Here is a 26,941-nt window from a genome sequence, read left to right as displayed (position 1 = left end):
TTAGTGCCAATGAATAATTTTTTGTGACATTAATGCACATTAGACTAAGTCCATTGCACATTAACATGGTTTTTGCCTGCCGTGCTTGCGCAGAGTAGAATTGGTCTTCTGCGCATTAAGCATCTTGTGTAGATGCACCCCATGAGGGGTAAAGACAGGGTACAGGGAAGAAAGGATCCTAACACATGAAATTTTTTAGGCAGTAGAAAAGCATAACTTCTCAGGGGAAGCAGATCCCTGTGCTGTTAGGACAGAAGCAATTACCCTACATTGTGAAAACACTGCAAGTGCCAGACTGGAACAGATTGATGGTCAATTTGAGATCCTGTTTCTAACTTTGTGCTATATGATAGGAAGATCACTGGATGCTGAGGTTTGTTTGGTATGTACAGATCAGCTGTTATAGGGATTTTAGTCACATTTTGTTTGATATTTTAACTGGACTTCTCTGCATATTTTAACCTATTATACACACTACACAGAAATTGTAGATGAGAGCCAAGTTCAACGTTCTACCTAATATTTCTGAAAAATCCCCTGGCATTTTTTCAAAAGGGTTGGGGGTATTAACATGAATGACCTGGTCATATTCCAAACTGGTAATTAGATTTTTAATCTTAAATTCTCCCTTCAAGTCTGGCTAGGTTCCCCTAGGTTTCCTGTTTCATAGTATTGTATGTCACTAGATTCCATCTTGAGATAGTGACATTTCAGTAGAGGATGAAATGAACCTTAGACGTACAGCGCTTTTTTCTACAGTCAGTAAATTACAAAGTTATGTCTATCTGGACAAAAAGTTTCTACTTATGGGTAAGATTATTATAGCACAAGGGACAGGAAATTAGGACTCCTGGGGTTTAATTCTCAGTTCTGCCACTGACTCACTAGGTGAATGAGATCAAATCATTGTACTTCTTGTACTTGGCTTAATCATGGCTAAAATGAATATGGCAATATCTATGTCCCAGAAGTAGTGTAGGATGTTACCCATTTATTTTAACTTTAAAGTACCTATATCATGTTTCAAAACTGCTTTTGAGAGTCCCAGATGAAAGGTGCTGTGAAATGGAAAAAAAGATCATTATGTGTATTATCTACAGCATTAAAAGTATAACCTTCAGAAAGAAAGTGTTGGATTACTGTTGTTGCTGGTAAAGGAATGCAATATGTAATATATTTTTAAAAACCATGGCATTTTTTAAACAGCATCAGGTTGCTGAGTTTCTGTGTTTTCACTGCTGGGCCTAAAGTGCCATTGTCAAAAATGGATTTTAAATGTCTCCTGAGAGGAAAAGATGTTGCACACTATGTGGCAACATGCTGTTGAAAAGCAGTTCAGAGAAAAACCATGATGAAGAAAGCTGGGTGCATTTTTGAAGTGGTCTTATTAAGCTGTGGGGACCATCACTTAAGACTGGCTCAAGAGCAAGCAGATCCCATGGGATAGAAAAAGAAAGGATCCATCAATCATTTACATTTGAGCTGGTAGAAACAGCAGCCCTTTCCCCTTTCAAACTAAAGTCCCAGCTGCACTTACGTAGGGGCTTAAGCAATCCTGAGTGGAGATGCTTTGCTGACTTGGGGCTTGATATATGGAGAAAGCACACATCTTTGAGGAGAAAGAGGACCAAAACAACAGCTGGATTAACTAAAAAACAGTAGTTTGCCACATTACTTGCCTTTGACCTCAGTCATTCCAGTACACTATAAAGCAGTAGGGGCCAAAGTTTTCAGCAGGCATGCCACGAATGAAGCCCTCCGAGAGCATTCAGATCCCCTTCTCTTTCCTCATGTGCGACTGTTTTCTTCTTCCTGCCTGATCTTCTGGTTTGTTTCCTGCTCCCTGCTCTATCTACTGCTGTGCTGCCTGCCTCCTCCCTGATCTGCCACGTGCCACACAGCAGAGGCCACCTGTGCTACTTGTGGCACGTGTGCTACAGCTTGGCCACACCTGCTATAAAGGCTCTACCAGCACAATGGTTAGTTCAGACTCAGGCTGATCAGGAACGGAGGTAACCAGTAACCACAACCAACATTCAAACTATTTTGTGTAGGTGGTTGACAGAAGATCCTGGCCATCTTATGTGGTCTAAAAGCAGCTGGTAGTCACCCAGGCCACGGCAGTCTTCACGCTGGTTTGCCACCCCTTTATAGCCCTAGGGTGAAATTCTGCCAGCATCACCAACTTCCACGGGCAGGGATTTCCCCCAGCTGCCACATTTACTGAATGCTCTCAGCTCGGCAAACTTCAGGGAACTTGGCTGCCCCTCCCCGGTGATCCCAGCATTGCCTATTCCCGTAGCTTCCCAGAGAAGTAGGGCTGCACAAAGGCTGTGGAGCAGGGTGGGCTGCCCAGACCATGGCCCCACCAACTTTTTACACAATCATTTATATAACCCACAAACATGCAATTGTCCTTCTGGTTAAAACTGTAGAGTTATTTTCCTTAACTGCATAAATTAACGTCGAAAAAGTTGGTGGGGCCATGGCCCGGGGGGCCCACCCCGTTGGGTCCTGGGGACTTGACTGCCTGTCCCCAGCCACCCCAGCCTTGCTGCCCAGGGAAGCAGGGCCGGAGGGGACCCGCGGAGGAGGTCATCCAGGCCCGCGCCCTGCCTGAGGCGGGACGGACCCTGCCCAGCCCACCCCGCACACCCGTGTCTGATCTGTCAGCTCTGCCACACGCCCCCCTGGGCACGCCTGGCGCCCTGCCCTGCCGCGGGCCGGTCCCGGGCCGGGCTCGCTAACACGCCTCCCCAGAGCTGAGGGAGGCGGTGGTGCCCCTCGGCGGCGGGGAGCGGAGCCATGGGGCGCCCCCTCCTTCCCGAGCGGGGCCCGGCGGGCACAGGCAGCGCAGCCCGAGGCCGCGGGCCCGGCGCGGAGGCTGGAGCCCCCCGAGCGGCCCGTGGCGAGGCGGGACGGAGCGGGCCGAGGTGAGGCATCGCCCGGCGGGCGGGGGCGACGGGCCCGGCCCGGCGGCTGCGGGGAGCCGCGGAGCGCCGAGCCGGGGCCGGGGCCGGGGCCGGGGTCCGGAGCGAGGCGGGCGGGGCCGGCATCGGGGCCTGCGGGCCAGCCCGGAGCTCGCTGCGGGCGCGGGGATCCCGCCGGCGGCCCGCCTTCTTCCTGCCGGGGGGTGTCCCCCAGCACCCTCGTGGGGGCCGCGGGGCCGCCGCCCCTCCAGGCAAGGTGGGGGCGGCCTTCGTCCACCCTCTGGGGTGCAGGCGACCAAACCTCTGCCCCGTTGCCACCAGGGGTGTCCAGCCCGCCAGAAACCCTGGGCCAGGTGCCCATCTGTGGGGGGGATGCGACCGTCTGGGTTGTGCAGCCACCGAGGTGCGAAGCCCTGCAGCAGGTTGGTCCACGTCGGCCATGCGCGTTGTCGCTGCCCGATGGCTCCCCGGGCTGTTGGCCACTCGGCGGCTGGGTTTGGAGCTGCGTGGAGGAATGAGGCTCAAGGCCCGAGGAAGGATGGCTGGGAAGGGGGTAGACTCTGAAAAGGAAGGCTCCTCGTTTGTTTTGAGAGACATGTTCGTCTTGTGCTTGCGGCTTTGTTTTCAGGCATCAGGAGATGCTGGGAATCGCGGGCAGCTGGCACAGGTGACCATTCATGCCCGACAGCCCCGAAAGCGTGTCCTGCCCCAGTCAAGAAGAGCAGGATCAGCCAGATCAGGGAAGAGCTGCTGGCAGATGGCCGTGGAGATCATCAGCCATGCAGGCTGTGCCATGCCTTCCCCGGAGAGTCTGGAGCACAGTGTGATGCTGGAAAGCCCTACAGAGCGTGGCCAAAGCAGGGCAGAGCTTGGGAGGGTCCTTGCTAACCTGGCAGCAGTGGCAGAAGTCAGTAACCTTGGCCCTGCGCTGAAAGACCACAAGCCCACAGAAGGCCCTGGTGCCTGCGCCATGGCCTTGATCTGTGGGGACTGCGGCAAGAGCTTTGCCAGGAAGTCGGACTTCAAAGTGCACCAGCGAATCCACACGGGGGAGAGGCCCTACACATGCTCCTACTGCAGCAAGGGCTTCTACCAGGCCTCCATGGTTCGGCGGCACGAGCGCACGCACACCGGCGAGAAGCCGTACCGCTGCTCTGTGTGTGACAAGTCTTTTGCTCGCTCCACCTCACTGTTGATCCACCAGAACACACATACCGGCGACCGGCCCTACGAGTGCCCCTTCTGTGAGAAGACCTTCTCCGACCCCTCCACCCTTCTCCAGCACCGCAAGATGCATATGGGCCTGAAGCCCTTCCACTGCGGGATCTGCAACAAGTCCTTCAGCCAGTCGTCCAGCTTCACCTTCCACCGGGCCACACACACCAATGATCGCCCTTTCGTCTGTGCTGATTGTGGCAAGGCCTTCATCCGCTCCACAGCCTTGCTTAAGCACCGCCAGACCCACGTCCAGAAGTCTTTTCGCTGTGGAGAGTGCAGCAAGGTCTTCCCGAAGCTCTCAGGCCTCCGCTCCCACCAGCGTATGCACGCCCAAGGCCGACAGATAGAGATGGAGCTGAGGGAGCACGAGCGGGGGTGCTGGGAGGACAGGCGAAATGTTGCAAAGCTGGGGTTCCCTGCCCCAGATCCTCTGCCTCAAGACTGTCCCCTTCTGAACTTGGCTCCGCAGAAAGAATCCAGCTGACCCTAGGACTGTGTTCAACTCTGCACCATTACTCATCTGCACCATTGGATATCAGAGGTATATTAAGGCTGTGGGTGCAGATCTAGGGTCCCTTCCATATACACTGGCCAGCATCCCACATTCTAATATGTCTCCTTTAGTACAGACCAGAGCCCTTCTCTGTATCACAACTATGTCACATCACTTCCTGTTATACCTTTTGCCTGTCTCACATTTCAGATCTGAATCTCTCCATCCTCTTGCTCTACTGCCTTGCTTTCTTGGCCTATGATTTTAGGTGGGTCATGCAGGACCAGGTCTTCAATGAGAACCTCCAGAGAAAGCACAAGCAATTGAGAGGGAGGATTTGGGGACCCTGTCTGGCATTCTTCTAGGTCACTATTGAACCAGTGCCCTAGCTTGGTGACAGGGGCATTGTGCCGTTGTCAAGCAAATGGATTAATTGAGGTCCTAACTACATGTGGTCATTAAAGATCCAAAGGCACTTTCTGCAAAACAAGGGTGCAGATGTTATTTCTAATATCTATGCCAAATTTCAATTTAGTGGCCCATCTAAAACACTACCCTCAGTGTCATGCACTTTCAGATTAATCTTGTGTTCTTAAATTCATATTCTAAACTGCTATATAGTGCCACTTAGTGCAGCCTACTAGAGGTGGCTACATTACACTGATTGTCAAAATGATCCTTGCATGGCATTTGTAAAACATCTGCCTGGATTGAAACCACAACCTAAATATGAGATGATTATTTCTGTACCTCTTATCCTTCAGAGGTACAGGCTCAAATTCTGTTCTCTTCTATAGAGACTTGCTGTTACCATTGCATGCAGTTTGTATTAGAACTATTCTTGAATAGGGTGAATGCTGAAAAATATTTTTGTTGACTGCCAACATTGATTTTATCCATATGCCTTTAAATGTTACCTTTTAACTCTTACTGTAGTAAGTGATTTAATACGATGAATACTTACTAGAACAGCATATTCTATTGTTGCAAAAGATTCATGTAAACTAAATTTCAAATGTATATTGACACTGGAAACCTAATTTTAAGAATTATGTTCATCCAGGTAAGAAACAGAAACTTACCACGGGCACATCACATTGTCTCTCCAATCCAAAGAACTTCAGACCAAGGGTTACTGGCAGAAATTACTTGGTCGGTGATTCTGAATAAGTTCAGGAAAAGTTGTAGTCTGTCAGAGAGAGAAAAAGAGCTGACAAAAGTAAATAATACATTGTTAAAAAGCAGGATAAACATTTCAACAACACCCATTTTGTCTCTCTGAACTGAAAATTCTGGTAAAAATTTTTAAAAATCTAAAACAAGGAAAAAATTCAGGAAAAAGTCAAAATATTTTCTCTCCATTTTCTTCTTCATCAGCATTGAAGAAAAATTGTCAAAAATATAAACATTCAGAAAGTGTAGGCCAGATTTTTACAATGACTTAATATGAATGACTTTGACCAGCTCTGATGCTATCTAAAGTATAAACCTTATTCTGTCTCCATTTTGCCCAGATTAGTGAGGGGGAAAAGGGTAAATGAGCAGCAAAGTGACTTAGGGCCTGATTAGATACAAATTCAGAAGTGCTAATGGTGACTGGAGGAACCTAAATAGGCAGCACTAGTGCCTAGAAAAAGGAAGGGCATGAGGAAGGGAAAAGAGAATCAGAAGGTTGGTTGGAAGAGTCCAGAGTCTTTGATTGGTACCAATGCTGCAGAACTGAAAATACATGCTTCTGGGAGTCCTCTCATGAACAGGTGACTTGTTTCCCATACACAAAGCATATAAATTCACCATAAACTGAGAGTTACAGTAGCCAGAATTGCAGTTTGAACATGGAAATGCTTTAGAACGAGGCAAAACTTCACAGTGCAGGGAATTGGGGGTGGTGCATTGCATTTCAATTTACTGTGAGTAGTTTCCACTGTATTACCAAAACCTACCTCTCTTCAATGTAATGTGATGAACAAGGGGGCAGGGCTAGTTTGTGGGGAAGCAGCATAATTTTCAGGGATTTTGACTTTAACATAGCACTAACTATTTCCTTTTCAGTTCTGAAGAAATTAAGCAGCAGTTTCTAGCCCTGCTGTTACCAGCCGAAGAAGCCCTGAGCTCTCCCTGTATCTGCTGAAAAACAGCTTCCTGTTCAATTGCATTCAAAGCAATTGGAAAAAGATGGTGTTGGATTTTCAATATAGCTAGTGCTTCCTTCTGTACCTTTTCAACAAGGCCAGCAAAGAGGCTACTTCTCTTCTACTGTTTGGCACTCAGCTCACTGTATCTGAAACCACTCAGAGCCATATCCATGTTTCAACCCCATCAGTACTAGAAAAACAGGGTCTCTAGCCTGATGCTAGGAGCCTCCAGGGCAGCTATGATGAGTCTCTGTTCTCACTTAGACCACTACAGTTGATTGTAGATGAGTCCTCTGAATAAACACGAAGATCAGTTTTTGCCATTTACTGAAAATCAATTGTTCCTTTTTAACTGGAAGAAATCTCCAATCCTGAGAAATATCCAACCTAGGAATCTGGGATCGGAATTTACTATGAGGGAGAGTGACCTGTTTTCATGACATTTCTACTCCGTTCAGCAAAAACTGACTCAGAATATACTTCCCAGTTTCTGTGAGGTGTATTGGAGGAATATTACCTACTGATTGTTTGTCCTGCATGTTAAAGCTGCAGTTTGAAACTGAGTAAGTTTCAAGCTGGTCTACTGAAGCTGCATAATATATATATATATATATATATATATATATATATAAGGCTGGAAATATTCATGCAGATGCAGGAGACGAGAAGGCAGCAACAACGTAAGATATCTATTACAGAACCATTATCTGGATCTTTAGGACCCCAGTGCTAGAGGTGGGCCAGCAGTGGCAAGAGAAAGAAATCATGCTGCGTACAGCTTCCTCTTCTGGATCCGTAAGGAGCTACCTCCTATTCTAGTCCTGCTGGCAGGAGAGTGAATGGGAGTGGACATGGAATAAGCTGAGGGCTGATGAATAGCCTTCGCTGGCCTGTGTGGCTCTGCATGTTCACTACAAGTGCTCGGGCCTGAACAAACTATCAGCAATGTTAGAAGACCGTATCTTTATTTTAGTACGTAAAAAAAACACTTCCTTGGGGTACAGCTGCCAGGAACACAAGCACTGCAGAGCAGCAAGTGTACTGAACACTCCCACAGCACTGTGATGAAAGGAAACCTGTTAATAATCTCTTGATTCTTTAGCCAGAATAAAAGTTACATTTGTGATTAAAAAACACTTTTGTGTCTTTCTAAACCTCATCTCTCCTGAAATGAACATGTGTTGTGTGCTGGACCTGTCATTGGCCTGCAGTTATTAAATTATTTTGCTTGCCTAGGTGCTGGAATTCAAACTCCAGTGCAGAGGGGACCAGAGCTCCAGCAGAAAGTTAAACCTTCCTGATTGGCAGGGAGATTGGCAGCTTGAGAGAGCTGGTGTTTGTGTGTGTGTGTTTTCACAGCCTGTATACAAGGAAGTGTATATATGGTAGTGTGTTTTTGCATGGGGATGAGTATGTGCATTCATACATGCGAAGTGCCTGACGGCGTGCAAGGGTTCATGTGGGATTGGTCCCAGTGCTGTGGTGAAATGGAATGCAAGCTTGTCCCTCTGTGCTCAGCCACTGCCAGGTCCCACATGCCCTCCTTTTATAAATCACCTCTCTTAATTCCTCTTCCTATCTAAACTCAGACTTCTACAGGTCCCCTAGTTTCCCATTCAAGGCACAAGGACAATTTTCCTGTACTCCCACATCCAGCTACCACTGGATTTCATAACACACCCCTCCCATAGGCTCTGTCCCTAAATAGTCCTCTCCCAAATCCCCAGGCCTTTTCCATGCCCTCTGCAACCATCTCTGTTAGGATTAACTCCTTTTTCCTCCCCAAATATATTTCTGTACAAATGAGTTCATAATGACTTTGAAATGATGCATGCAACAACAGTGGTTCTCAAACTTGTTTGACCCAAGGCACCCCTCCATAATTTTTGTGAATTGAGCAGGATCTTAATTCAAAAACTATTTATTACTGTGCTTGCAGAGGGGCTGGGCAGTGGGCTGGGTCCTGACACCCAGACTGAGAATCACTGAATTACAGGTATGATTTATGACAAAGTAATAAGCAATTTGTTTATGGAGTACAAAATACCTAAAAGGAAGAATTGTAAGCACTTAAGTCCATTAAAAATCCAGTACACAGGAAACCCTTGCTATTCATGGGTTCAGCATTCGTGGTTTTAGATATTCATAGATGCTGAACCTGCATTTTAAATACACTTTATACACTTAACTGGGAGCTCTGCGCTTGCCACCGCCAGGTTCCCACTGCGACGCTCCTGCTGGAGCCACACTCCCCCCCAGCTGCCAAGGGCACTGCATTCATGAACTTATTCACAGATTTCACCATTCACAGGGGATACAAGAACGTATCCCCTGTGAGTGGCGAGGTTCGCATATACATATTGACAGTGCTTTCACTAGATTTTTAAAGAGCTACCTAATTTCATAATAGCACATTAAGTACTGCAAAAATAAGTTAACAATGAATGTCATCCCATCCCAGATTTCATGGTTCAAACTGATTACAAGCTAATTCAGGGAGGGACTTTTTAAAGTTGTTCAAAAGGTGGGAAAGTTTTTATCCAAAAGAAATGGACTTCCAGAAATAAAAACCTTCACAAAAAAGTGATGCTTTTGTCATTTTTGAAGAAAATGAATAGGAGTGAAATTTTCAGCTTTTATTTTATTTGAATTGGAAATAGGATAAAAACCAAATCTGAAAAGTCCAGATGAAATTTTTGATTGAAATAGGAATCATTCACCAAAACACTAGAATCAAAGTCAGCTTTGTTTTGTAACTTTTGATTAACCTACTTTCCATTTTTGACCAGCCTGGTTTTCCACCCAGTCTCTCACACATATAATTACACAATTGGCTGGTGTTCTGTAAAGCTAGGAAGATAGGCTCCATTTTGCTCTGAAGCACTGGGTGGTTGTCCCTGCTGGAAGCAAATGGAATAACTGCTGACTGAGCATGGAAAACCTCATCATTCCTTATTTCTAAATCTGACAATCCCTTTTCTATGCTATAAGACAATCTGAAAAAGCATAGCGCATGTGCGAGGTGCCAGGTTCTTCAGTTTTGGAGAGGTAAACCTCTTAACGAGAACAGGTAAAGCACAGGCTGCTTAGGCGTAAACTTCCTTCTGTGTCCCACCCACTTGCTGCCCTGGAGGGACCTCTTCTCAGAACAAAAAGGGAGATCAGTATCTGTAGGATCTTGCAAACAAGAAGGTGAATTAGTGTGGGCCCACCAGAGTGGGTTTCAGAATAAAATTCAGGGCCTGTAACAGGGTGCATGGCTCAGGGGCTGCAGCCCAACTGCAGGCAGAAGGGAATATGCTTCCTGCCTTGGAAGACTGGGCTGGCTGATAGGGATGAGTGGCTAGGCCTGGAGGAAGTCAAACATTGCCAGAAAGGAGAGTTGAGGAAGAGAAGGAAGGCTGTGGTGCAGAGGAGACGGCACAGAGCCGGGGTTGCCTTCTCAGGATCTGGGAAAGGACCACAGGGTTTGATTTAACCATTTATTGTTTATGTATTTCTTTGTTTTATGGTTTAGGTCATTTCCTGTAGGGACAAGTTTGCCCCAGGGAAAATAAAACTGCTGTGAAAAGTGACAACCTGATACATAACCATTAAAAACTGGACTGAAGCAATGAAAGGTCACTGGACATCCGTTGGATGATATGTAATTTCAATGTATACCAAAATGAGCCATATCTGATCTGTGTTTTGGAAGTGAAAGGGACCAGGATCCATAGCCAGTCCCATACCAAGTGCTACCAGCAGACCTCTTTAGAGAGCAAGTTAAGTATTTTTGAAACAAGGAATGGAAGGGAGTTTCATGGCTATAATTTAGATTGAAGGTAAACTGTATTATCTGGCATTAACCCCTTGAAAAGAAGCTGCGGTCACATTGTCTCTTCACCCTGGAATGAATGTGTACAAAGTGGCATATTTAGAGAGGAAAAGTTTTGGAAGCAGAAGGCTCCAGAGCTTTTAAACAAAGGGTAAAACTATTTAATTCCTATAAACAAGAGGAAAAGCTTGCTGCTGCAATAGACAGAAAGCTAAGTAGCATGTGTGACAGAAGCAGTAAGAGTGAGAAAATACAGATCTATAGGACTGGACACCAACCCCCTCAAAAAACAAACAAAAAAACAAATCTGGAAACACACACACTGCAATGATCTGGCTGGAGGTACTGGGGTATACTATAGCCAATGACCAAACAAATCGGGGATGCAATATCTGAAATGTGTATCAAGAAAGAAGAGAAATTATTTAGTATAATGCAACTAAGCATAACAAAGAAATGGGGTGAAATCATTATAGGAGCATCTAGGCTGATTATCAGGAAGAGCTTTCAGACAGGGGGTGGGCTAATCTAGCAGAAGTGGAAACCACATTTAAAATTCACAGTGGATAAACTGAGTGCAGCTACTGCTGTAAGGACCAATCCTGCTTTGAGAGTGTGGTGATCTATTAGGCTACTTTGGTGTCGTCCATCCCTAGAATCTGTGAGAGGGGAGGAGGAAGAGTAAACTGGAAGAACAGCTCAGGCACTGAGACAGGGCAGCCCTGCTGTATTTCCCAGGCTGCTCTCTGTGATGCAGGCAGGAAGGTTGTGTATATTGAACAGGCCCCACCTCCTGAGGCTCTGCAGCTGCTAGACTGGACACAAAAGGGTGAGACAGACACAGGCACATTTGCTAGTGTTGCTATGCACCAAACTCCCTTCCTTTCCTCTTTTGTAAGCTGGAGCAGACAACCCCACGGGGCCAGCTGGCTGGGACAGCCCATACTCCTGTACTCAAATATCAAGGTAAGTCATTGCAACTAAACCTGGGCTCAGTGGGAAAGGGGGAGAGGAAGCCCTGAAAGCAATAGGGAGAGAGAAGTGGGAGCTATTTAAAAAAAATCCCAAAGAGGGGCAGGCTGGAGGCAGCTGGGCCCTCCAGGCCTGGCATCTGGTACTTGCTGCAGTCAGACAGTCCACACATTGTGTTGGAGCCTCAATCTGTTTTTCCAGGCTGCTGGGGATCAGGACAGCAGGGTCATCTTTACCCTGTAAATGAGCGTCTTTAAGTTTCTGTGCAGGTCTCTATTCTCTTCCATCTCCCTGCACCTGGGGGATGCAGGGACCTGAACAACCTGTTCTCCCTCCTGGCCTAGTTTATCATAGGTACTGATAGAACTTGTTCAGAATTGCCCAGAGTTTCACAAATCCCTGAAAGTAGTGGAGATTTAAGAAGCTCTATTAAAATTGCTGGAGTTGTTGCCAATTGACTATAAAAAGTCCCAGTAAATGAGGAAACTCTGGGGCACTGAAATTCAAAAGAAAGAAGTGAGGGGGGCTGTTTTTGTTGACACTTCAATAATATCAGCGTCTTTGCATTGCTTGCATCTCAGAGGAGGAATTTTCTGTACTTGCCACTGTCAGTGGGGAGTAGCATTTCTTTGCCATTCCTCCACAGTTCAGGGCTACTTTTGCCACCGGCAGGACAGATTGCTCATTTGCGTCAGCCAAGCCATATTTTTCATATCACTGTACAGTGCTGGGGGCTTAATATCTCACTATTTCAGCACTGCTGTGTGCCACTGCACCTGGTGCTCTAACTGCAGAGTCCCAAATCATATGCATGATCTCTTGCAAATAAATTGCGAGCTTCATGAAAGCACAGATTCTCAAATGGCTGAGTTCCTCAGTCCTTCCTTACACCCTTCCCGGCAGCGGTGTACAATTTGAGTCTCAAGAACTTATTCCATTACAGATTCTGCCTCCAGCTACAGCAGTCATTTTCGACCTTTTTAGACTTGAGCCATCCCTCAATAGATTTGAGGCATCCCTAGGAAAATGCCAGGTCTTAGTTTTCACTCTTTTTTTTTTTTGACTACAAAAAATACTAGAGCAATTCTTCTGTTGCCATGGACTCAAAAAGATCACAACAGAGCATCATGTTTTTAACACTATGGATTTCTATTTGAAAATGTTGGCTTTGTCTTGTCAATCATGTTTGCACACCTAGCAGTGTTAACATTGTGTGACACTCTGCAGCACCCTTGAAAGGATTGCAAGCCACCCTGGCGTGCTTTGGCACCCAATTGAGAAACACCGAGCTAGAGGCATTGCATATTCAGGTTGCAGAGTAATTAAAACCCCACAGAATTCAAGTAGGCAGGCAGCTTAAACAGCCTGTTCTGCAGTCCATTTTTGACCTGCATTTTGCACTAAGACAGGGGAGGAGAAATTCTAGCATGCAAAAGTGGCAAATTGAGAGCTCCTGAGGTTCTAAGACACACTGCTCTGATCTCTTGCCCACTTACTGTTTTTATTTCTAAAAGAAAAATTGGAATCGGCAGGCAGCCCCTGTCAGTATCTTGTCATCATAGTATCTGCCTCTCCATAACACAGGAAGACTCCTGTTTGATCCCTAGTCCTCCCATGTCAGACCTCCAAAAAAGAGATGTGGTTCCTTAATGCACAGTCTGCCAGGTTAGCGCCTTGATAAGCAAGAGTAATAGTGGCTTGATTTCTAGTATCATAATACAGCAACATAATTAAGAGCATCTGCAGTTTAGTTCCTGGTGCTTCTATATTTAAAGAGTAGACAAATACTGGTAGACGTATTATAAAAACACAGAAAAGAGGCAATGGTCTTAAACTATAAAATGGGAAAGAAAAAGGCAGGGCAATATGGCACCTTAAAGACTAACTTGTTAGGAGAGACATGAGCTTTCATGAATGGGCTTGCAGACAGCAGGGGCAGTAAATAAATATTTCTATTTAAATTACCTTCTTCCTTTCTAATTAGTACCCCTGGTCTCTGCATGTCCATTCGTAGCATCTGATAAAGTAGGCTGTAGCCTATTTTTATATCTCATGGGTCTCCGAACAAGGTAGTCTATAAGGCAGGGGTGGCAAATATTTTGGGCAGAGGGCCGCTTACTGAGTTTCGGCAAGCCATTGAGGGCCACATGACAGGCAGCCCAGGGCAGACTAATATTAATGTTCTAAATTTTTTAGGGGCCCTGCAGGCTGGATAGAAAGGCCTGGAGGGCCGCATCCAGCTCCCAGGCCGCATTTTGCCCACCCCTGCTATAAGGAGTCACACTGCCCTGCCTTTTGCCCAGCTTCAGAATTAAATCAACAAAGCCCTGAGTCAAACCAAGGTCAGTAACACTGGGCGCATCTACACGAGATGTTAAATGTGCAGACTAATTCTACTGTGGATTAGTGTGTCATGGCAAAAGCTGTGCTAATGCGTAAATGTGCCGCAGAATTAGTCTACTGCGCAGTAGCGTCTCAAAAAAGCTGTAGCGCTGGTTACTGCGTATTCAGTTAGTACCTGTTATTACAGGCTGTAAATTAAATGCTCAGTAACCACAGTGCATTAATGATTGTGTAGGTGTGTCCACTGGGTAGACAATGTCTAAGAAAAATGTGAAGATAATAAGTAGGAAATTAAGAAATTCTACCTAGCTGTGTAGCTAGGATAACTCCTGGCAAGTGGCTTGTCTGTCATTTTATCCATTTTCAGCTCTAACCCACTCCTTGGGGCAATCATAATGCCACCCCTCTTTGTTTAGTGCCTACCACAGTAAACTCCAGGCCCAATTAGTCCCCTTGAGTGACAGTGTAGCAATAATGCCTAGATGCTTGCTCTTCTTCAAAAACATTCTTACCTGCTGTTCATTCCTCTCTTGTTCAAAATGCAGGTAACTTATCTTGAGAGCAGCCTCAGGCTGAAGCATCCTGAAAGTTGATATTCTGAAGTAGCTGTGGACCATGACAAGTATAGAGTGCTCTGAAAGACCAGATGAGGAATACCCTTGCACCAGTTTGGCTCAGGGATCCTATGAGGACAGGAAGAGGAGCATGCACCTGCCACATGGAAATGAGGATGAAGGTAGTGAGGAGGATGAAGAAGCTGAGGAAAGCTTCAGTGGCTATTTTGGGGATGGCTTGCGGGAGGACGGTGAAAGACTAGATTTTGTGTCTAGCAGCTCTGCACATGGAGAAAACATGCCAGAGGACCTGTTGTGCAAGGAAGACGAAGTCTTCTATGAGACTTTCACACTCATCAATGCCAATGGCGTGGCCAAGCAGCTGAACATGAAGGTCAGTCTTCGCACCCAGAGTGAGGAGGATGGCGAGCAAACTGGTAAGGAGACACCATACCAGAAGTGGCCGAGCAGGCCAATGAGCAAAGGCATCCAGCACTTCAGCAGGAGGCTGCCAAGCTCTGGAGACTACGTGGATACTGTAGTTACCTTAGACAGTGACTTTGACCCCTCTGGGGACAGCCTGTGCAACGGCACAGAAAACGTTCAGACCTACACACCCAGGAAAGCCGAGGCAGGGGCATTCCCAGGAAACCTGGGTGTGGACTCCAGCAAGCCGGGGGGCAGCAAAGACCTTTCCCTGAAAGGCAGGAGAGCAGTGAAGCGGCTGCCCCTGAAAGCCACCAGAAAGCTGGGCGAGGTGGCAGGCAGTGTCGGGGCCCTGAAGGCAGCTGCGATGAGGCGGATCCAGATAGCAACTCAAGTGACAGGCAGCGAGGCAGATGAGCGACCTTACAAGTGTGTGCAATGTGGGCGGGCCTTTAAGAAATCCAGCAACCTGCTGAGCCACATCGATACCCACAGTGGGGCCAAGCCATATGCCTGTGAGCTGTGTGGCAAGGCCTACTCCCACCAGGGCACCCTGCAGCAGCACCGGCGGCTGCACACAGGTGAGCGCCCCTACAAGTGCCCCTTCTGTATCAAAGCCTACACCTGGTCCTCAGACTACCGCAAGCACATCCGCACGCACACAGGCGAGAAGCCCTACCAGTGCCTGGACTGTGAGAAGGCCTTTGTGCGCTCTTCCGACCTGCGCAAGCACCAGCGCAACATGCACAGCAATGACAAGCCCTTTCCCTGCCCAGACTGTGGCAAGACCTTCAACAAGCCACTGTCCCTGCTGCGCCACCAGCGCACCCACCTGGGTGAGAAACCCTTCCCATGCCCTGACTGTGGCAAGGAGTTCGCTGTGGCTAGTCGCATGGTGGAGCACCAGCGGGTCCACACTGGTGAGCGCCCCTTCTCCTGCTCTGTCTGTGGCAAGGCCTTCACCAAGTCCTCCAATCTCTTCGAGCACCAGACGCTGCACACAGGCCAGCGTCCTTTCAAGTGCTCTGAGTGTGGCATGGCCTTTGCCCAGTCCTCCCGCCTCATCCGCCACCAGCGCATCCATACTGGGGAACGTCCCTTTTCCTGTGCCCAGTGCGGCCAGGCCTTTGCCCGCTCCTCCACTCTCAAGCGGCACCAGCAAATCCATAGCGGGGAGAAAACCTACCTGTGCTCAGACTGTGGCAAGGCCTTCCGGCATGCCTCCCAGCTCACCCAGCATGCGCGGGTGCACACGGGCGAGAGGCCCTATAGATGCCCCCAGTGCAGCAAGGCCTTCACCCAGTCCACACACCTTGCCCGCCACCAGGCCAAGCATGGCATCGGGAAAGGGGAGCCATTCTCCTCCAATGAATGAATGAGCCTCTTTCCTCTGGAGGGGGGTTGGGGGCAGGACGCCTCCTCCCCCACCAGCACAAGGAGGCTGGCTCCCCATCAGCAGGATTAGTCTCTCCCTACACTAGAGAAGCACTTTGCTTTGGATACTACTTTCTCTCTCTCTCTCTCTCCTGATTGCTTGGAGGGGTCTCATCCTTCCCCACTGAACCCCATGAAACTGGGGCACAGATGGGAAGGCAAGCCAGTGCAGATCCTGGTCAACCAGGCTTTGGAGGTTCATTCTTCCTCCTCTTTTAAGGCAGCAGACAAGCCAGGGAGCAATAAGTGTCAGCATAAAATAAAGCTTCTTGAACTAGACGATCTCCCAATGCAGGGCTGAATGCCACAAAAATGAGCTAAACCAGGTAGAGATAAGTAGGAGAGTGAACTGTGTACAGCAGTATAGACCAGGGGTTGTTCTCAAAAGTAGTTGCTTGCTAACCAGAGAATTTGTTTTCACCAATGCACAGGAAAAGACCCCAATCAAAGCTGCATTTGCCTACCTGTAATAGGGGCAGGGGAGTAAGGAGAGCAATTATAAAGAATGTTTACACCTTATTCATCTGTCCAGTCATACAATTCAGTTCTCTACCAAGATCTCCCTGATGGGCAAGGTCTGAGAACCCATCACTCACTGACTGATATGCCACAAACTTGTTTTTCTTCCAGATGATCTCATGCCCATTCTTCTGTACCCCTAAATGTAGACCTATTCTGAAAGTGACTAGATAAGAAAAAGGCAGTGCTTCTCCTTTTGTGTTGATTTAGAACTGCATCTGCAGACTTCAGTGACAAAACAGCACTTTTTTTGCACCTGTTTGCCCTCCAGATCAGCTCAGTTAAGGAACTGTGAACTGTAGTCTATCATAGCTCATGCTTCACTAGCAAAATTATTTAATGAGGGCTACTCTATATGCAGAGATTACACAGATTTCACTGATTTAATTTAAACAAACAAACAAACCAGTTAAAGTGATGAGTAGGCAAGATCTCAATTCACCAGTGAAAGGCCCTGGAAAGAAATGGACTAGAACAAGGATTACTTGGGACACGTTTCATGGCCAACATCTTTGTTACTGTTGATTACTGGCAAAAACGCACAAGAAGAAAAAAAAATGTTCTGAACACTGAGAGCCCAGGTGATATCTACAAGGCTACAACTACAAAATACAACACTTTTAATTGAGCACATTAGACATGGAGTTCACCAACAGACTATAAACAAGGAATCTCATAGTGTCATTTTTGGAGAGAGACTTTTCAAAGCAGAATTGCACTTTGCAATGTTGTTATAGAGATACATTCCTTAAAAAGATGTCCCAGTGTACAACTTCTTGATATAAGCTGCTTTCCAGATACCTGCCATATGGCACCATTTACAAATATGAAATTTCAAATGCAAAAGTATATGGTACATATGTATTATTATAGGATAATTATAAACTAAAGCACTGACAACATTATGATCTTACCAGTCGGTTGTTAAAAAAAGGAAAGGATAGGAAGGGGAAGGGAAAGGGAAAAATAAAGAAAAGGGAGGCAGAGGGAAGAAAGTACTATTTGTAGCTGTGCTGACTCCAGTTGGGTGAATAAGTGATATGTTCCCTGATGCTTTATACAACAGTTTTCTAATGAAAGCAGAGATATTTGGTGGCAAATACAGACATGGCCAATTCCTGGGATTAATAGCACAGGATCAGACACTAGATTAACCAAAGACAGCTCTATAAATTATATCAGCGGGTGCATCAGCAGCCTCCCACTGCTCAGTTCTGCATGTGTAGTATTCATAATTCCTGGTGTTTCTGCTTTCATAACATGTATGTCCCAAGGCTCTTATGTGCAACTGCAATCTCAACTAAGCAGTCGTAGCTTCCTGATTAAGCTGATGTCTCAAGTCCCCTCTCCAGACTGGTTCGAATTCTGCTGGTTTAACGTCACAACCAGAAAAAGACTCTAATAGCAAGTTGACTTTGAGTCTGCTTAATTAGGTACCAGTTAGGGCTGTGCGAAATGGCAGTGTTCCATTTCGACCAGCATTTTGTTTCAATCTGAAACAGCTGTGACATGGGTGACATTGTGTGTGTTAAGGCACAGCAGGGTGAAAGCTGCAAGCCTGCTAGCCCCTGCTGCGGCCACAAAGCCTGCCAGCTGTCAAGGAGATAGGTGCAGGGGCGTGTGGGTTCTGGGGCCCTGCACCTCTAGCTGCTGACAGGCAAAACTCATGTCATGGTTGCTTGTGCAACCATGTCTGTCTTGGGGCACAGGGGGTGGGGAAACTACTGGAGGCTGTGCTGGTAGCCCCTGATGCAGCCACAAAGCCTGCCAGCTGTTAAGGAGATAGGTGCAGGGGGGATCTGGGGCCCTGCACCTCTAGCTGCTGACAGGCAAAACTCGCAACATGGGTGCTTGTGCAACTGACCATGTCTGTCTTTGGGCAGAAGCAGTTTCCAGCTCTGTACTGATTCTTCCCTCTCCTTAGTGTGTGGTTTCCTAGGTGTTAATTCTTGCTCATTAACTCGTTATCTTAGCTAGCTACTGTGTTACGTCAATCATGATTCACTCAGGGACCAGCTCAATACACAACTGAGCTCCTTGAAACTTAACAGACTTTGTGGCCTCCACAGGGGCTAGCATGCCTGCAGTTTTGACCCCACTGTGGCTTAACATGTACACATGACACAAGTTTTGCTTTCAAAACTTTGGGGTGCAGTTTCCCTGAACCCCCTGCACCTATGTCCTTGAAACTTGACAGGATTCATGCCCTCAGACAGGGCTACCACTCCAGCAAGTTTCATCCACATCAGGCCAGAAATGACAAAGTTATAGGCTGTTTAAATTTTCCCCATTATAGCCTATGGGCAAAGCGTTAAAACAGCAAAATGTTGTGACTTGCTTTGTTTTGTTTTGAGGCTGTTTCAACTACATCTGTTCATTTTGATTTTGCTGTTTTGACCTTGAAACGGGTCAAAACAGCGTTGAAACAAAACTGGCGGCAAAATTTCACACTGGCGGTGAAATTTCACTACAAATTAGGCCAACTGGTACTAACCAGTTGGCATAATTTGGTCCCCTAATTAAGCAGATGCACAAAGTCAACTGGATATTAGAATATCTGTCTTTCTGGTTGTGAAGATAAACCAGCAGAATTCAAACCAGTCTGGAGAGAGGCAACATGAATGTGTGCACTATTGCTTCTTAGAGCTCTATTGGATAGCTGGGCAGGGGGGATCCACTGCTCTTTCAGAAACTGGTGGGCAGCAGTGTAAATGTCAGGAATTTTGTCAATTTTACAGTTCTTGGGAAAGCTGTTAATGGAATAAAAGAGAGATTCCACTGGAGTCATTCAGCAGGGAGAAGAAAGAGATTGTGGGAAACGCACTTGCTCTCTTCCTCCTTGCAGCAGCTAGGAAACTAGGCAAGATGTATCAGACACTTACCTATTGCAACAGCTAGAGGATTCTGGAGCAGTCAGATAATAGCCAAAGCACTTTCTGTCCCTTCCACTAGCTAAAGAGGGGGACAAATTTATCAGGTACCTCCAAGCAATGCTGCCTCATAAATAGGGTGCAAGGAAACAACCTGGTAAAACAATCCTAGCTCCTTTCCCAAACTGTGTACTTTGTGGAGTTGCATCTTGTAAGCAACAGTCCCTTCATCTGGTGCATGTACCGCCAGCTAGTAATTTTTTTTCAGTGCTGTACTGTCACTCTAGGGAGCCTCTCCGCCCACGTTCCTCTTTCACATTTTGCAGATGTACATATGGAGCCTTTCTCATTACAGCTGCCCCAACACTTCTCTGTCTCTGCTTTGTGACAGAAAGGATGAACAATCTGCAGCAGTTCTTTACCCAGCCACTCAGTGGGAAGAAAGAGCACACAACACCTAGAAGAGCTCCAGTCTTCTCCCCTGCACCAGAAGTTAAAGGTTCCAGGTTGAGTTCAGAACTTAAGTCCCTTAGTTGGCTGTGCATTGCTCTGCTCAGACAACTATCAGCTCACCTCACTGAAGAGGGGCTTTCATTTATTTCCTCTCTCTGCCATTACTGACTACTTTTTGGCTCTAAAGTGAAGCTGGAAGGCACTGCAGAACCTCTTGGAATCACTGCCATCTACTAGAAGAGAGCAAGGGGAATCTGATGCTGCAAGACATATACTACCTCCTGCACAATATCAGTAGCCCAAGAATGAAGGCCAACACTATAGTGGATGCATACTGCTCTAACCTCTGTATTCCTTTGTTGCACCTTTATGTTTCTGCTCTTTTGCTGTACTCAAGAATTAAGATCCTGTGGGATGGCATATTATACAAAACTGGAAATATATGGAAGAAGGGCACTAAAGTGACTCCGTCTATTCTTGAAGGTATGGTGGGATCCTTCAGGCCGTTTTACTATAGTTCCATGTGTTTATCTTGAGAGCAAAGCTGCATGAGTTGCACAACAGAAAAACAGGCTTAGACTGATAACTCTTCTTAATGAGTGCAACTCTTGATGAGAATAGAGCAAATGATCACAAGAACATCAGGAATCAACAGGAATAAACCATCAAAGGAAAAAAAGGGTTAAAAGAAAGGAAAGTTCATGGTGAACCTCAGATTAACTTGACCACTCCGTGCAGAGTTTCCATTAAGGAAACAGTGAAAACTGCTAACAATTTCCCTCCACAAGAGAAAAATGCCTCCTCAATAGAGAGGGAGAGAAAGAGGCCATGACAGATGAAGACAAGCCTCATTTTCCCCTTACAAGGGTCGAGAAAGGAAGCCAGACCCTACCAAGAAATAACTTTAATTGTTCCCAGGTGGGAGGATGATGACAGAGGCTCTTTCTTGCCCATAGGTCAGAACTGAGTTACCAGGTACTATTGCTGAGGAGGAACGCTCCTGGCTTCCTCCTCTAACACATTGTCTATGGATTGCTAATTCTGCCCTTCATGCCCTTCAGGTGGGGGACTGCACAGAACCAACCCCTGACTGGACTACTTGGATACACTGTGCTGTTTGAGGCATGTAAATATCTGTAAATGATAGCAATAATAATAAATGTGCTTGTATTGTAACAGTGTAATCACTGCCAAGGACTGGCTGGGGGTGGAAGGGGAATCTAGTTATAATTTTTTTCACACTTGAAAAGGCTGCTGCTTATGATCATTACAAACAGATGCTGTAAGATATGATGTGGACCAAGAGGAAAATAATGTATCCAGGGCTTGGGGATGTTGTTTTGTGTTCCTATGAACTCCCCAATGCCCAAGCTATTTAAAGCTGTTATGTCTCAACCTAATATACCTTATACCTATTACCACTCAGGCATCCCCATGAGTGCCTTAAAGGAATCAGGCTCTCATGCTTTCAGCTGACATGTTTTGCTGTGTGCCTTATTAAATATGGGTGTATTTACAGACACACAGTCTTTCAATCTCTAAGATTGTCCACAATAGCATATGCATTTAAGCATGTTCAGAAGTGCACAAGACCATGAAAACATGTGAGTAACCATAGTTGTGTTTCTGTAGTTTACAGACATGAACACGAGGTGCCAAATATAACCCACTGCTGTGTCTTGGTATGCACGGCTATAAAAGGCTCAAAGGGGCAGGTTTTTAAGTAGATTTGTAACCAGGTGGTAGCAATGCTGGTTCTATGCTTAGTGACCAGCCGCAACATAGATGACATGGTTCCTGACTATATATCATTTTCATTCGGATCCATGAATGACTGGTGCCTCCCAAGACTCGGGGCGGGGCACAATTAGTGGGCGTCAGCGGGATGGGGGGCAAGAGGCGACCGCCCGCAGAAGCCAGCAGCAGCGGCCAATCTCAGGGAGACATGTGCCCCTCCCGTCCCCCTATCTCCCCCCGGTGCCCTTCCTATGAGTTGCCTATGTCCTGATCACAATAAGTGATGTGACATAGTTGTAAGGTTGTATCTGGATTCAGACATGATGTTTCAGTTTTGTAAATGGCACCAACTAACCATCTCTCTGTACCCAGGTTTTCCTGTGCTCCTACCTTCCAGGTCTCTGAAGGAAGCCTCTCATAGAGTGCATGACACCATGTGAAAAACACCCATAAGTCTCTGGACTGGGCACCAGCAACTGTGGCAGTGTGGCATAAGTGTCCAGATTTCCCCACTACAATCATGGTTTGTAGCATGGTAAGCACTAACATGTCATTGTACCAAGGAAAATGCTGCCGTGTGGATTCAATGAACTATGTGATTGTCTCAGTACACAAGTCAGAGCCTGGATATATTTGTACTTTAGAAAGAGCCTTCTTTTTCAGGCTCCTGGAACTGGTTTTTGCACAAAGGTGGTGAACAGAGTCTAGGAAGCAGGTAAGTTTGTTCTTGTTCAAAAAGAAAAAGAGACAAAGATGAAATCAAGTATAGTTAATGATTTCAAAGCTTTTGAATGTGTGCATTACTATATAAATGCTATTTATTACCCTCAAGAGATAAGGACACCCATTACATTTAAATTTGAAGTCTGGAGTTGATGGGTAAGAACAATGTTGGATGCTCACCTGATTTCCTGTCCTCACTAAATAAAATGGTAGACTGGCTACAGACCTGAAGAAGGGTACTTCATGTCCCAAAGCTTGTTCAACAGTTTTCCTAACTAATCAAGTTGGTCTAATAAAAGCTATGGAAAATCCTTGCCTCTCAAAAATAAAAAGGGAGCACACGTCATTTGTAACTCTTAAAAAAGCAAGAATCATCAAACCAAATTGCATAAAAATCATAGAAAATTAGGGTTGGGAGGGACCTCAGGAAGTCATCTAGGCCAATCTCCTGCTCGAAGCATGACCATCCTCAACTAGATCATCCCACCCAAGAGTTTTTCTAGCCAGGTCTTAAAAACCCCCAAGGATGGGGATTCCACAACCTCTCAGGGTTTTGCCTGACATCTAATCTAAACTTTCCTTGCTGCAACTTGAGATCATTGCTCCTCATTCTGTCATCTGCCACCACCGAGAACAGGCTAGCTCCCTTCTCTTTGGAACGACTCTTCTGCAATTGAGTTTCAGCCTTCAAAAGAAATCAAACCCTTGCTATAAGTGTAAAGAGACTTTGCACAACAGTGCAAACTTGGGATAAGATCCCTACATAATGAAGCTTCACTTCATATGTATGGGGGAAAAGATGAGGAGGTGTTCAAGATCAGATTGAAAACCCTATCCTCCATTAGATTGTTTTTCAATGGTTGACTTGTTTGGCTGCATGATCGTCCCTGTTTATAGGAGTATCAAGGGTAAGTGCTGTAAGGCCTGTGTCTCCTCTGGCCTGATACCCTCCTGATGAGTGACAGCAAGGTGAAAGGAGCCACGCGATCACGCAGCTGCTTTTTGTTGTTATTCTCTCACCTGCCAAGACTTTGATCTTACTTCTGTTGGGAAGCTAGTTCCACTGGGTTATACCTTGGGCCTGCCAAAAGAGTGTTTTCATCGGGCTCCACCTCCCCTACACCGCACTGTTACCACTTCCTCAATGTTGTGTGACACACTTATCCTGGGGGCAAAACCCTCTTCTCTGCTGACAGAGAAGGCACATGCAAACTTACATCATTTTTTTTTTCTTTTTTTACCCAATTCCCCCCAACCAGCCTTAATTTGACTGGGCCAGCATTGTGTTTGGGGTCAATGTCCCATGCCAACTGTCCTTACACTCACCAAGGGCCAAATTCAACAAAACAAATCAACTCAGGACTCAATTGGTCATAACCAACAAAAAAACCCAAATATTTCCATCAATTAATTCCTCATCTATGAGCCAAGGTTGAGTGCTCAGTCCATGAAATACCCGCTGGGTCACTTCACTTATCAATTAATTTTTGGTCTTTGGACAAAGAATGACCTGGTACAGGAGGCTTCTATGCTGGGCAGCCCCTCCCTGGCTCCCAACTTGCCCGTGCCACCTCTGACCTTACTCTTGTTGCGGCAATCAACTGCGGTCAGGATGGTAGCTCCAACATCCCGCCCCTCAGTATCTGGGTTGATCAGCAGTCCTCTGATCGCCCTTACCTGCTGCTTGTACTCCTCAGCTGCTGCCTGATGCACACTGGCACAAGTGGGAGAGTCCTCCAGGGTCTTCTGCCCCACAACACTGCAGTCTCTTCCTAGCTGCCCCTCTCTGGGGCTGAAAGTACTTCCTCAGGCTAGCTATTAGAATACTTATAATTATATAAGTATATTATAATACATTAGAGTACTGCTGTAAGAATCAAGGATTCTTTTGAAGTCTTTACATAGTCTATTAACAGCTCCTGGATGGAGAATACAATTACATAGCTAGGCCACCACTGTGCAGTAAGACTATTAACTTTTAGGGTCTGAGTTTGGAAAATATATGCCTATTCTGAATGTGCAGTTACTAGAAAATACCATGAAAATTGTGAATTTGAACATACAAATTATCTCTTACACTTTAACTGTTTGTTTATACATATTTTATGTACAGGCACGCAACGCATTTATAAAATCAAGGGCTGATTCTCTGTTGCCTTGTATCTTGCACAGTAATTTACACAAGTATAGAGTGAATGGAAAATGGATGTAAAACACTGCTATATTATTTAGACTGTATTGCTAACCCGCTTATGTAAATGACTATACAAGGTGCAAGACAACAGTGCACTGAATTCTTTAGAACGTAAGGACTTCTCTACACAGAGGAGTTACACCTACTTAACAAAAACAATTAGTGAGATACGGGCAGCCCCTCTGTGGATACTGTTAAATAGATTTGAGGATAACTAGTAATGATGTAGCTTGCTTCAGTTCATAGCCAAATGTACAAGTGCTCATTCATAAAGATGCGCTAATTCAACTATATTAATGTAGTTAAATCACTGCAATTTCTATGTGTAGTCTGGGGTCTCAGACGTATCATCCCACTGCGCCTGTGCAAAGTAGCTAGCATTTACTTTCGATTTGGATTCGGCTGATTTGGGGGACAGTGATTCAACTCAGTGATTCCAATCACTGTCCCAAATTGATTCAGCCACATCTGATTCAGAGATTTGGCTGCTGCCGAATCAGCTGAATCTACGAATCACATGGGCCCCATCCCTTGTTGAGGTTGGTCAGGCATGACCTGCCCGCAACAAAGCCATGTTGTCAGTCCTTTAGAATACTGCCTTCTGTTAGCTAATCCATAATCGATTCTTTGATATTTTTTTCCAGGATTTTAACAGCGACTGAGCTCAAACTGATTGGCCTGTAATTCCCTGGGTCATCCTTTTCCCCTTTCTTGAAGATAAGCAACACATTGACCCTCTTCCAGTCTTCTGGGACCTCTCCCAAGCACCACGAGTCCTCAAATAGTTTGGCCACAGGTCACGCAATTATGTCAGCCAGTTCTATTAGCACTCTCAGGTGTAGTTCATCCAGTCCAACTGACTTGTAGATGTTCAGCCTCTCTAGGTGTCCCCCCTTGAGAGACAAGATCTTTGACAACTATGGGAGGGTGATCACCTCCACCTTGCTCATGCTGTATCCTGTCAAGCAGTCCAACACCCTTGGCCTGGAGGAATACCAATGTGAAGTATTCGTTAAGGAGTTTGGTTTTGTCCTGAGTGTCGGTTATCAGCTATCCCATTTTGTTCATCAGGGGCGCTACATTCCCCATATTTTTTCACCAATGTCCTACCTATCTAAAGAAGGACTTTTTGTTGTCCTTGATTCCAGTTGCCAATTTGTATTCAGTTTGTGCCTTTGCTTTCCTAATCTGATCCCTACAGGTGCTGGCTATTGCTGAGAATTCCTCTTCGGTGGTAATTTCTGACTTCCATCCCTTATAAGCTTCTCTTTTTAAATTTCTGGAGGTCAGTGACTTACCTTTTGAGCCAAGGGGGTCTTCCAGCCCTTTTGCTGCCTTCCTTAGAAAAGGGAATGGACTTCCTTTGGGCTGCTAGGATCATTAGAAACCTAGGAGCCTAGGATCATCCTTTGTGCTCCTAGGATCATTAAGAACTCTAATGTACATATTTTAATAGCATTAAACGTTTGCCATTTGACTCATAACGTAACTTGTTAGTTGGGTAACTAAAATGTTGGCAAGCCAGAATAGTAACAAATTTTAGTTGATATTTCAAGACGGACATAAATGGCTTCCTTTGATAAGTTATAGCAGCAGGTTTTGCACACTGGTACAGTGCTGTGAGAGAGACCCACAATTTCACATCTGATCTGACACAAATTGCTTGAGTGTGGTTTGAGAGCCTCTTAGTACTTATCTACCCTCACTTTTTTGCACAGATCTTGCTGACAACTAAATGAACCTACTTAAAGAAAGGCATCTGTACAGATAGAAAGGTATTTTATACTGGTAAATATGGCTTGGATACCAAAACATCTTTTTATCAATAATACTGCATCCACATTAGAATGCTGCACCTATGTATCTAAATCTAGTTTTCAGTTCAGTCAGGGAAAACCTGAGTGTAGACCAACTGCTAAACTACCCCCTGCCCTTATTTAACACTGTTGGCACTAACCACAGAATTGAGTTTGGAGAAGGACCCTCTATTTTTGTAACAAATACATTAGTTGGTATATACATAAGACTGCAAGTTATATGTTTAGATTTGCCTATATTAGAGAGAGGGATAATTTCAGTGACATGGACTACACAGAGCATTTGATTGCCACATTGTCCCTGCA

The 26,941-nt window shown here is 45.8% G+C and overlaps 2 protein-coding genes across 9 annotated transcripts; both read left to right on the top strand.

Annotated features, from left to right (window-relative positions):
- The first annotated feature begins 2,647 nt into the window (after positions 1 to 2,647).
- Positions 2,648 to 10,350, top strand: LOC149864100 (uncharacterized). 2 transcript variants are annotated; one of them, XR_016442407.1, is made up of 3 exons: positions 2,648 to 2,933; positions 3,559 to 4,689; positions 6,694 to 10,350. XR_016442407.1 is itself a non-coding variant. In XM_090047937.1 (2 exons), the coding sequence occupies exon 2, from the start codon at positions 3,688 to 3,690 to the stop codon at positions 4,630 to 4,632; it is 945 nt and encodes a 314-aa protein (XP_089904063.1). In that variant the 5' UTR covers positions 2,649 to 2,933; positions 3,559 to 3,687; the 3' UTR covers positions 4,633 to 9,273. The 2 variants fall into 2 exon arrangements, 1 of the variants encoding a protein (XP_089904063.1); XM_090047937.1 differs by having other exon boundaries at positions 2,649 to 2,933; positions 3,559 to 9,273.
- An 803-nt stretch (positions 10,351 to 11,153) lies between these two features.
- Positions 11,154 to 25,696, top strand: ZNF648 (zinc finger protein 648). Of its 7 annotated transcripts, XR_016442406.1 has the most exons (4): positions 11,154 to 11,559; positions 14,454 to 15,808; positions 20,103 to 22,436; positions 25,463 to 25,696. XR_016442406.1 is itself a non-coding variant. In XM_090047929.1 (3 exons), the coding sequence occupies exons 2-3, from the start codon at positions 14,524 to 14,526 to the stop codon at positions 20,330 to 20,332; spliced, it is 1,515 nt and encodes a 504-aa protein (XP_089904055.1). In that variant the 5' UTR covers positions 11,154 to 11,559; positions 14,454 to 14,523; the 3' UTR covers positions 20,333 to 24,885. The 7 variants fall into 7 exon arrangements, 5 of the variants coding, with proteins under 5 accessions (XP_089904055.1, XP_089904053.1, XP_089904056.1 ...); XM_090047929.1 differs by lacking the exon at positions 25,463 to 25,696 and having other exon boundaries at positions 20,103 to 24,885; XM_090047927.1 differs by lacking the exon at positions 25,463 to 25,696 and adding an exon at positions 13,762 to 13,907 and having other exon boundaries at positions 11,155 to 11,559; positions 14,454 to 20,237.
- Positions 25,697 to 26,941: the final 1,245 nt, after the last annotated feature.

The sequence above is a fragment of the Crocodylus siamensis genome, chromosome 5 (assembly GCF_052110815.1).
Source record: "Crocodylus siamensis isolate JL-2025a chromosome 5, ASM5211081v1, whole genome shotgun sequence".
NCBI lineage: Eukaryota > Metazoa > Chordata > Crocodylia > Crocodylidae > Crocodylus > Crocodylus siamensis.
The sequence above is the reverse complement of the archived record's forward strand: the minus strand, read 5'-3'. Positions and strand labels throughout refer to the sequence as shown.